We start from the raw sequence: 12,301 nt of genomic DNA on the forward strand, positions 1-12,301 counted from the left end.
TATTAGACTGAAGAAAAAACACTGAAAAGACACTGTGTATTACTATTAAAAGACACTGTGTACACAAACTAGGAGAAGAATTTCAGAGTAAGTGATCAGTTATTTTTTCAGATGAACTAAAAGTGTCCCCCCCAAACATATGTACTCTAAAACTTGACATTCACCCAACACTGGTTTTGTCTCCACCAACGGAGGAAACTGGTTTTAGTTCCTTATTGCTTTACATAGTACATAGGCTGCACTTATATAGCACATCTCTACCTTATCTGTACTCAGAGCACTTTACACAGCTTCAGAAAATTAATGAGATAAAAAGAGGCTATGATCAAGTAGATCAGAATTGATCCCTATAGGTTAGTTACTGCAAGTAACATCCTCTTGTTTTAAAAAAAAGATTAAGATTTTATTGAGCTTGAATTATGATCAATCAACCAAAGAAACTCATACAAAAACTATGGATTTATTGACAATTCAATACAAAGACACTGACTCTCCTCGGCATGAAAAATCAGATATTAAATTTGTCTTCAAGTACAAAACACAAACAGGTTTTTGTTTTTACAGTCAAAAGGAGGTCAGGGGATAATATTGGACTCCACTCCAGTAAAGTAGCAGACTAGACTGTATCACAAAAGTGCAGAACTGTACATTTTGTTTACATGACCTGGACAAATCAGTAGAAATGGAAGTGATGTGAAAATCTGTAGAAGTACAACACAATGCACCACATGAGCTTCGATGAAACACAAATGCAAGAAACTGTTAGAAGCTGCAAAGGTTTACTGGGACGACAAATAGAAAAGGTTTGAGAGTGAAACAGAGGATGCATATAAGAGCTTAGAGCAGTGAAGAAGTGCTGCTGTCCTCCTTTTCAATCCCATGATGCAAGTCTGGTGCTTTGATTGGCTGCTGAGAAATGACTTCCATCTACACAGAGAGTCAGTTAGGATATTTGTTCATTGAGTTTCATTCCATTTTAGGTATTTGGGAAGTTATTTTTTTCCCTCTAATCTAACGTAAGCTTTAGGATTTCTAAAACATGCACAAAACAATTTTGTAAAAGTCAAATATTTTATGAAAAAAGAAATGTGGTACACAAAGAATATCAAAAACGCACAGCGTGCCATTTTTTATACTTAACTGCCTATTTGCCTTCCAGTAGAAAAAAAACGTATAGCTGTAATGTGAGACTTACCAGTGCTCAATGTCAGCATCTTCAAACTGACCAGCCTCCATCGCTGCTGCATCCACCTCCATACCATCTGTCAACAGTAACAGACCCCACAGCATGAAAAATGCCTATTAGGAACATCACACTTAGATATTTTTAGTACTGCATATTTTACTTTCTACATCAAACCTACTACTGCATCTATCAGTCAAACTCCACAGGGTTTTTCCTGTATAGAGAATCAAGAGGTGGTAGCCTCTGTCAAATTTCATCCTGCTTCCACCTCATCTAGGTTCTAGTGGGTCTCTTTATGGAAAAGACCATTTTCTAACGTCTGGTGTCTCCTTCGACACCATAACAAACAGCATAAAGCGTTTATTCTGTTCAATGTCACAGAAAATTTATCTTTTCCTTCTCTCCTTAAATAGACAGTGTAAAAAACTGTTAAATAAAAATGTGTATTAAGTGTTTGTGCGATTGTTTTATATAGCCAGGAAAAACCTTGGGGTTTTTATTTTGTAGAAATATAGAATAATCACAGAAATATGAACTAGAATTAGTCTTCAAACAATCTAAAAACTTGTCAATTTGTCAGAGAATTAGAGCAATATACTGGATTGTGGAAGCAGATCGTCCTCTCTTTAAATGTGTGTAAATTATTTCCATCAAGATTATTTTCGTCTTTAAATGTGTACAACTTCACCAATTTATCTAAAACACATTTCTTCTAAAATACAGTCAATTTGTCACCAGAGTCGGGAATAAAAAAAAAAAAAAAAAAAAAAGTACTCAGCATCTGAACAAACTTAAAAAAAAAAGATCAGCCCTGCTCTAACAAGGATTTAAACATTTCTGTTTCCTTGCCTTTTGTGAAATTACATTTTTGAAGATTTATGCATATGTTGCACTGCACTGCTTTAATATGGACATGAAAGTAAAATAAGATGAGTGCGTGTGACTCAAACCTTCAAATTCAGCTTTGGTTTCTTCGGTTCGGACCCCGGCCATGTGGTACTGCTGAGCCACCGACTGGGCCAACATGCCCTCCAGCCTCTCCAGTGTGGCCTGACCCTCCTGCGTGAGAGACGACAAACCTTCATCGCAGGTGTAGAAGGTCGGGACCTCTACATGACCGTGCTCTGAAAGGTGGAGGAGAGGAATGTCACTGCTGATGTTATTAACGCTTAATAACTGGTAATACTTTAAAATTTACTTTAACCATATTTAGCATTTCTGAGCACAATAAAAACAACTGAAAACACCAGTAACTCATGGATATGGATATTCTACTGCTTTGTTATCATTTATAGAGAGCTGTACACAAAATAATACAAGATTTCTGTGTGTGTTTAGTAATGTAGAGTGTATGTCAACAATCACAATTTCTCCAAGAAAGACATTTACTATTAACAGAATTTTGGTGAACTATATTGTATCTTGTTCTGTATTGTGTATCATGCTTATGATTGCCCATGAGTAGTTCTTACACTACATCATATGGAGTTGTAATTGTACATGTACTTGGTCAAACCAAACAGTGTCATTATTTGCTTCCTGTTTCTGCTAGTTTTATAAAGTCAATCCAGAACCCAGAAATCTGACAAAATGCTGTTCTGTGCTCCCAAATTAAAAAGGTTCAGTAAAAGGCATTTGTTGTGTAAATATGCAGCGATGAAGACCTTACCTGCCTCTGTATCCACGGAGTCCAGACAACCAGGGACAGACAGGCAAGCAGAGGCACAAGGAGAAAATAAATAAGCCAACATATTTTATTGACATGTTATATTACAGTGTAGTGTTATGGTGAAAATCGACATCTCCACAGTGGAAAAATACAAAGGAGTAAGAAACAACCTCTGAGGGGAAAAAACTCAATAAATCCCTTTAAAGTACACTACTAGAACACGTAAACTGATTTACCTCTACATTAAACTGCTATGAACTACTAGACTAGAGATAATGTAACACACTACTGTATGTGACACAAACAATTTGAGAGTTTTCATTTCTGTTAAATAAAAAGTAAAGGAAGAAACAGGAAGTTTGTTGTTACTCATTTTCTTCTCGTGAAGATACTTCTGTGGCATCTATTTACTGTTTCTGCAACTACCACTACCCAATTTTCTAAAAGCTGTTACAGTTGAAGGTGTTTCTGTGTATTTTAGGTCAACGGTGTGTTTCTATAAAAGCCTGACAAAAGTCATAATTAGCATTTAGTTAACACTTGGGTGCATATATTTGCCTGCACGTTTTACTGTGTGTGTCTGTGTTTCCTAACCAGCCTCCTCCACATCGTATTCCTCTCCTTCAAAGTCGTTGTCAGAGTCTTCGTCCTCTGGGTCCGGGTGGAGTGCCTGGCACTCGCACATGGCTGAAAACATGGGCTCCACTGCATGTGAAACACACAAACACCCAAATGACATGTTAAACCAAAGAAAGTGATGCAAAACAAATCTACAAAATATGTACTTTTGAAAGCATGAATATTGGCAAGTCTATGTGTCAGTTTGCCCCTGATGCTCAGTGTAGTCACCCACATGCTGCCTTGTCGCTGGGCACGAATCGAACCTCTGTGATCACACCTTCTTCACCATCATCACCACCGCTGCTGCTGCCATCATCCTCGTCATCATCAGCTGCTGCTTTTTCTGCCATTTCTGCTTCATTCTCATCTTGAAGGAATAAATTGGAAAACATGCCGGTTAAAAACAAACTTGACACCTATTGTGGTCTTTTATTGCTGTAGCGCATCTGCTTTAAGGTTGGAACCTCGTGCATTCAGAGATGCTACTGTTCTAACCTGTGGTTATTTGAGTTGCTGATGCTTTCTGACAACACAAAAACGTGTCTGGCCATTCTCTTCTGACTTCTCTGAATGAGTATCCATAGTTTCAGCTGAACACTCTTTGGCTACAGTTGCATATTCCTCCCCTTGTTCTTAAATACCTTCTTATGCGTCACCATCACTTTCCTCTGTGTGTGTTTGTGTTGCACCATGTGTGGAATAAAGTCTTTTTCTTCTTAGGATCTACTGACTCCAAATGTGACTTTTCCAAATCCTCTCCGTCTACAGTAAAAGCTGATTTGATCTGTCTATACAAATGTTATATTTTGAGTTTCCCTCACCACTGAGTTTGCCATTGACCATCACATAGAGGTGTTCCTGTGGATAAGCGCTGACATCTCTGGAGATGGCGTGCAGGCCAATGGTTGGATACTCCAGAGAGAAACCCAACCCCGAGCCAGCAAACCAAGACAGACGCCTAAAAAAGATGTGCATAGATATTTAGAATATATTTTCTGGCACGCCAAACAAATTTAGAACAGGCTTCATGACAGTGGAAACTTGTGGACCTTCCCAAGTTCAGTGACTGTCAAAGAGCAGCAGGCATTTAAGATTCTGCACCAGAAAGCTGTTTCATTCCGGTCTTATTAGACAAAAAAACCTTAAAGATTTAAATACTGTTCTATTACTAACTGATCAAGAGACTAGTTTCTGGATTCATCAAGCTATTGCATAAAAAATTTCATATTATAAAATGACAAAAAATAGTATACATGCACATCATAGTTCCCCAGACATCAGACTGAAAATTAAACCCAATCTGCTGTAATTTATGACAACAAAAACTACTATATTCTAATTCTAAACTTTCAGGTTACTTTCTGTAGATTGACCAGCTCTTCACAAGTAAGTTTGGTAAAATAATAGTAAAATATAGACTTATTTCATTTTATTGGTGACATCTTATCACTCCTACAATAATTTGTCTGAAATTAATCTGTTATTATAAAAGTTATAAATTAATTATTTTTAAATGTAATTATTTAAAAAGTTAGTCAAAATATTAATTTTATTCTAAAAATATTAAGTTTACTGTGATCTATGAAAAAAAGCCCAAAAGCCTTACAGCCTTACTTTTATTTTGACAAACAAGACTCCGGAAGTATTTAGCATCAGAAGTGGGGCGTTTTAGCTGTTATCATCTGGCCTGTATTTGGCAAGAATTCAACATCATGCATGCACTGAGCATTGCTAGCAGAACAGGTGGAACACTCACCTGAACCCGAACCCGGTAGTTTAAAGCCTAAAAGCAGCACCACGTGCATCACTTACGTTTCAGCGACGTACAGCGTGCCGCAGCCAAGCCGCTGGCCGTTCATCACCGCTGTGGTCTCGGGCTGCTCGTGTCGCACTCCCTCGGTGGGGGGATGGAGATTTTTTTGTAAAACCATCATTAACGTCCGCGGAGCCGCTGGAGACAAAGGAAAACAGATCGCGGTGTCAGCACGGAGCTGTGACTTACTTCGTGTGGTTCGCTAATTTACAGCTAACCCGGGATAACTTCTCCGTAACCAAGTACCCGACAGCTGGAGCGTAGAAACTAGGAGCCGGGAAGCGCGCTTCTTCTCCGGGATTAACAAAACCAGACCAAGTCGCTTAGAGAGTTAAATCACAAAATGCACAAGTTAGCAAAGTGTTGACGAAACTAACTTCTCGGCGACAACCTCTCAAAGATGAAATATCGCGGCAAGATAAGTCGTTAGTTCGACGTCGACACGCCAAAAACCACGTGACCCTCACGAATAAGACGTACTGACGTCGGTTATTACGTAATGTATGTATAAACACAGTGACTTAACTACCGCTACTGTTTTTAACAATTGCACTTTCAACTGATGTTGAGGATTTTTTGTCTTCCACTCTTATATCTGACTGGTATCTACAGCTTTCCAACATATTTTAAACACTTACACTTTGTGTAACTACACTCCACATTTCTGTAAACTTTTATTGTGAAAGAACATAACCAACATATCTGATGTTGAAACTGAGACATTTTACCACTTACTGGAAAATATTTGCTCATTTTGATTTTGATGGCAGCAACACACCATAGACTGGCACAGGTACGTGCTATAGTACATACAGTATATATGTACTTCACTCTCTGTGAACTGCATTATATGAGACAAAGCTTCAGTCAGAACACATTGGGACCCGGGTAATTTCAGTTAGTGTTCCACCTTAGTGATGCATTATAATTGTACTCTACTGTAACTAAGAAAATGTCACTGACCATTTATATTTATTAACTATATTAATGATCAGGAATTACAATGTTACTTTTTACACAGTGACCTAATGATCTACACTAAGAATTGTAAATTAGTCTTATCCAGTATTAAAATGAAAAAAGTAACAGAAGTAAAGCAGAAAAGAAAATCAATGGACATACAATATTCGGTCAGTTTTAAAGTCATTTGGAAATAATTGAAATGACATTTTGCTAATACCATATAAATTCTCTATAAACCAAAGTGTATTTAGCTAATACACCACTGCACACTTTGTTGATGCTGCATAATGTGATAAATATATCATATTACATTTTAAACATAAATAGCACGCATTTTATTTCATTATAAACGTTAGGATTTCTGTATGTATGTACAGTATGATTAAATGTTAAAATATAATTTTGTTTTTTGTAAGGAAAATCCATGTTGGCTTTTTAAGTCTTTAAATTGCATGGAAACAAAAACAACAAAAACTCAATTAGAAATAGATTTGCGTTGCAAATCCTACCTTTATTCCGATATTTAAGTTGTGCTTACACTGCCCCTCGGTGGCTAAGGTCTGTAACTACACAACGCCGTTTAATCCTTTTATTTTATCTTGGAAAGCATAACCGGAACTACTACTTACAGCGGACTCTCTCTAACTTTACACTATTTGCTGTAGCTTCTCATTATGGCCACTAGAGGGCAGATCGTTTACGTTCTATAACTGGAATACCGTAAACATGGCAAAAGCTTTTAATATTTATTCTTGTTTCATTGTTTTATTTCATATAGAATATGTGGTTTTACAGGCTGCTTCGTGTACAACTGTAGAGTTGGCATAATTGTAAATGCGTAAAGAAATATTTACTTCGTAGTTGCTCCTTGAAACTTGTGGACTCTTGGTTCATTTTTCCTTTTCGTTCTTTGTAGTATGAAAACGTCAGAGCGTCAGATTGTACTGTGTCCTAATGAAGCAGCCAATGAGTGCAGAGATTGTAAAAGACCTTTACACTGAGGTCATCATCTCCGCATCAAAGACAAAAGACACTGGATACAATATGGAGAATGTAACACACCTGTGTTGTCAGCTGGGGCTTGTGTGTCTCTGTCTGCAGACTGACAGTCTGTCTGTGAACCTCTACGGAGCGAAAGACACAGCCGGGGCCGAGGGCTGATGATAAAACCATAGAGCTTTGTAGCTATTAGCACAATATGACACTTCATAGTGGCTCGTGACTGAAACGTGTGTTTGAGTTCATGAGTACTATTAAATATTAAAAGTCTGTTAAATGTGTTGTTACAGTATGGAAATTGTACTCGCTTTACATTGCTTCTTATTCACCCATTCGCACGTCTTTGCTCATGTCCTACACTTTAGTTAAGATTTGCAAATCTTGTAATGGACACAAGGCACAAGTCAAACAGGAAGTGAACTGCACACACACAAATATTGTTCGGCATGAATCTTGTTTTGAAGCATATGCCAAATGAAATCATGAAATAAAATAATTGAAATGATTAACTTGACTTTGAAATGCAATTTAACATAAATAAAACTTAAAAATGAAAAAAATGTATAAATTGATTTGCAAAAACTAAAGCAGCACAGACACAGATAAAAAGTATATTTAATACTGTAATTGTTAAGGTTTTAAACCAACAGAAACACATTTTCAAAGAAATACAGTATGGTGCTTATAATAATTAAATTCAGAGATGCTTATATCTTTTACTTTTTTTTTGCAATATTGTTACTGAGACCTCCAGTGATACACAAGCATGTTTTGACAGGGAAAATTCTTACACTCCAAATTCTCGATTGCATTCAAGTGTTACTCGGCTCGTAGTTTAAAAACTAGGCAGGAATTGAAATTATTAAAGAATGTATTATATATTTTCATTTCTTATGACTTGACGAACAAATAAAATGCCTGTGTCTACAGATGTCACTGCTGAGTAGCCATAGCAAAGTGATGAAAGTAGAAGATGAAGAATTGCTATTTCTATCTGAGAGTGTGAGATAAGTCATCATCATGGGACACTTTAATGCCTTAGACTCTGTATCAAGTACCATGCCCTCAGCTTTTAGACAACTCAGCTGTAATATCTTGAGTTACCATGGTGACGCTATGTTTGCAGATATGTGTTAGTGTGTAAGTGAGGATGATAAGATTCTTATTATTAGTGGTAGAAAATTAACAGTACTTTATATAAAACTTCTAATCACTGAATTAGCGCACTTTGTTTGATTGATGGTAACATCAAACCACAGTACGTCAAGTTGTTGAGATCACCATCCACAGAATCATATGACTCAAGTGTGGACGTGTGTCTGTCTCTATATGACAGAGAGACACGTTTTCTATAAATAAAAGAAGGTTCCAACTTTAGTGTGAATTAAATACCAGGTCTGTGGTCTCAATAAGAATTTCAATGTCTTGTTTCCTGTAACAACACGTGGAGTATTTGCACTGAAATGTGTTTTTTACTACAATGGCACATGACAGTTTTTCTCATATTTTACTGTAGTTAATAACAGCTGCTGCTAATATTAGTTAGAAATAGTTGATAGTCACAATGCTGATTTTAAAGTTCTCTTTATTTACTGTTTTAGGAAGAATTGCACAACTACAAGCTCTTTGCTTTATTTATGGATTGATGGATTTATTGGTTGATGGGCTTCTGTGTCCAAGTGTCAAAAGCAACACGAGAAATTTGTTACATAAAAATACTTGAGTAAAGATTTTCACATGATTTGTCAAACAAGCTCCTCAGTCCTCGTACTGGCTCCAGTAAACTTTTAAACTCAGTTATTTGTTCATTTTTTTTTTACTCCCCACAGCTTTTATGAAAAATAGATTTTTGTACATTAAAAAAATGCATTTTTCCAGGCTTCCTACAGCTGTGTATGTAAAAATATATTTTTTAAAAATCAGCAGGGACTAATATTCTGTTCTGAGATACAAATAAAATCATAAAATCAAATCTTTTAGCTGATTTATTGACTTTGGAATACAATATAATATAAAGTAGATAAATAAAACTTAAGAAATTAAATGTATACATTTTAATGAAAGTCATATGTCTTTTTTTATAAATCAGAAGTTAATGTAACATAACCTGAAAAAAATGCTCAGTGGTATTTCTCACTTCTGAGCAGTTGTTCCAGATAATTTCTTTTTCCAGTTTACTATTTAAGAACAATTTAAACAGGTACAAATATCATTGATTTGCATAAATCAAAGCAGCACAGACACAGATAAAAAGTATATTAACTACTGTAATTATTAAGATTTTAAACCAACAGAAACACATTGTTAAAGAAATACAGTATGGTGCTTATAATAATTACATTCAGAGATGCTTATATCATTTATTTTTATGTTCTATGATAGATAAAATCATAGATTTTTTTTCATTATTATTGTTACTGAGACCTCCTCATGTACAGTGATACACAAGCATTTGTTAATTAGCTGAAGTTGTTGCTGAAGTGACAAAGAAAACATCAGAAACCACAGAATAATATGAACTGACATGTTACATTAATATTACAGGGTTTAATGACTCTGCATAGTTTTATATCTGTTGCAAAGTAACACTAAGAGCAGAGCAACGCTGACACTGTGATGTAAGCTCAGGTTTCTGGAACAATCTTCAGATAATGTGCCTGCAAACAAAACTCAGCGACTTTACAACAAAGTTGTGTTGTGAAGAAAATATTTACACTCGGTCAATTTTCCCTTTCATGCACCGGTCAAAGCTTCCACAAACAGAAAGAGAACAGGCCCACTGTCACAGTGACAGAGAAACCATTCACCTCATGACGAGGTTTTCAAGCAGGTACTTTGATGTAAAAAGTGACATATTAGAGCTTTAATGGGCAGCGGTGCAGTGGAAGCCTCCAGTGACACAGACTCAATGAACAGCACTGGCAGCGGTGAAGACGTATTCACTTCTAAAAGCTTTGATCAAGGCTCATCGTACAGAGAAGAGTCCCACTTTCTGCTTGATTAGGAAGTTTATTAGCATCCTTATTTATTATAATTTCATCAAGACATCTACCTGAGGGGATGTGCAGAGCGTGGTGGAGGCTAATGAGTGAAATAAAGCAGTTTCAGAGCTGGGCTCTAGTTGCCCACTGTAGCTTTAAGCAAATGCTGAGTAGCATCAATATGAACATATTAAGTCTCTGTCTCAGCTCAAAGCTGCTCTGGTCTCCTGGTTCTGTGATTCACAACAGCAACAACAACACAGAGCATCATCAGCAGAGCACTGAGCAGTGAGGACCACACTCTGTAGAAGGTGGAGTAAGTCCCAAAGGGATCTCTGTACTTTACAAGGAATTTGGTTGTTGATAGACACTGAAAGTTCAGGTCTGACACTACACACCAATACTCCCCTGTGTCTTTCAGCGAGACATTGGAAATAATCAGACGTCCAGGAGGGTTGATTTCAGTAAATCTTCCCTTCACATTATACATTCCTTCATATACACTAAGGATTTTCCCATTGGTTTGTTCTGACTTAATGAACCAAAAGAGTTTCATATCATTTCTCAAACTGTCTCTGCATGTCAGAGTTATGTCTTCTCCCTCTGAGAAGAGTTGTACATCTGGTGGACCAATTTTGGGACACACCAACAACAAATAAAATTGCATTTTGCTTAAAGATTTACAAATGTACCAACCTGAGTCATTTAACATAAGCGATGAAATCACCAGTGACTCTTTGTTCCCCAAATCTATTGGTTTTGAATTTATTTTCAACCAAACTGTGGGATGATTATCACGGAAATCACTGACAGAGCACTGCAGCACAGCCGTGTCTTACACTGTGTAGTAGAGAACCTCATCTTCTGGCGAAACATCTACAATGTTACTAGAAACACACTGCTGCTGGTTCATCACCAAACAGTTGTACATTGAAGGGTCACTTATTGTGAAGTTGTTTACACGAAGAGCTGATGTGGTTTTAACCACTTGGAATCTTTCTTTATTGGTTATCACTGATGTTGTACTGTCCCCAAAAACTCTCGTCCATTTGTCCTCTATATATTCAGACTCTAGCTTGAGCCACAGGGGGGTCAGTTTATCAGCTGCTCCTCCACATGGCAGGTCCACTGTTTGTCCAAAACTCCTTAGAAAAACAGTTCCTTTATACACTGTACCACAAATAATAATCCTGATGTTGTTCTCATGTGTCTCTGTGTCTCTCTCAGTCCAACACTTCTCCTGGTACAGGCCCGAGTCGGAATAAGTCAGGTTGTGGATCAGGTAAAAGGAAATATTCGACGTGCTGACAACAGAAAGTCTTTGCTTCAAGTCTTCAGCTACTGTGGAGTTTACAGACCAGAGGTCAGAGGTGTTCCACAGGACAAGCTTCTCCTCACCAACAATTCTGGAGATCAGGCAGTGATCGGCCTCCTCGGAGGGAGTAAACTCATAAGACCCCCCTTCCTCTTTAATGGTGATAAGTTCTTCTGTCTGAATGTTGCTGATGAGAACAAATAGCAGGAAGCAGAACTCTGTGAATGTAGCCATTCTGCTCTGAAGTTTCTCTGAGAGTCCAGTCCAAACCCTGAGACTGCTCTCCTCACAAGCTCTGTATCAGCCCTCAACAGCCTCTCATCTGTGGTTACGAGATGTGACTTCTTTATCTCAGCATCATGGAAAAATGTAGGGTCTTAGACTCTGTATCAGGTCATCTATGTTCTCGGAACTGTTCAGACACACATTTTACAGAGCTGCTCTTAAACTTGTCTTATCTTGAGTTTTCTCTGCAATATCTCCTGATTTTGATAAAGCATATTTACCATATTCACTACATTATTTTACCATGTCAGCACGCTACACAAAAGCTGCTCTGGCTGTTACTCAATGGCAACTCAAAGTCACCCAGGTCACCTGTGTTGTGGTAGTGTTCATAGCACAAAATGCAGTTTCTCTGGGTGACTCTTCACTGTAGCTGCTCCTTTACACTGTTTACAGTGTGTAAAAGAAGAACATTCACCTTTTGTAGGGTGTTTTTTTAATATTGCACATTGGCCCTGTCACTTCACAG

The 12,301-nt window shown here is 37.2% G+C and overlaps 1 protein-coding gene across 1 annotated transcript; it reads right to left on the minus strand.

The window, feature by feature from the left end:
- Positions 1 to 1,191: 1,191 nt before the first annotated feature.
- clns1a (chloride channel, nucleotide-sensitive, 1A) lies at positions 1,192 to 5,695 on the minus strand. Its single transcript, XM_067507068.1, has 7 exons — positions 5,289 to 5,695; positions 4,298 to 4,434; positions 3,709 to 3,843; positions 3,450 to 3,560; positions 2,856 to 2,861; positions 2,137 to 2,310; positions 1,192 to 1,262 (listed from the first exon to the last, which is right to left on the minus strand). Exons 1-7 carry the CDS (start codon positions 5,408 to 5,410, stop codon positions 1,192 to 1,194), a joined length of 756 nt encoding a protein of 251 aa, XP_067363169.1. The 5' UTR covers positions 5,411 to 5,695.
- Positions 5,696 to 12,301: the final 6,606 nt, after the last annotated feature.

This window comes from Channa argus, chromosome 6, assembly GCF_033026475.1.
Source record: "Channa argus isolate prfri chromosome 6, Channa argus male v1.0, whole genome shotgun sequence".
NCBI lineage: Eukaryota > Metazoa > Chordata > Actinopteri > Anabantiformes > Channidae > Channa > Channa argus.

What these genes read in the sequence shown, in the direction of transcription:
- clns1a (XM_067507068.1), bottom strand. Translation starts at nt 5,410, where the DNA reads ATGATGGTTTTACAAAAAAATCTCCATCCCCCCACCGAGGGAGTGCGA. An exon ending in GGTCAATGGCAAACTCAGTG is followed by an intron (nt 3,844 to 4,297) that starts GTGAGGGAAACT and finishes TATTCCTTCAAG; the next exon opens with ATGAGAATGAAGCAGAAATG. An exon ending in GCCCAGCGACAAGGCAGCAT is followed by an intron (nt 3,561 to 3,708) that starts GTGGGTGACTAC and finishes TTTCACATGCAG; the next exon opens with TGGAGCCCATGTTTTCAGCC.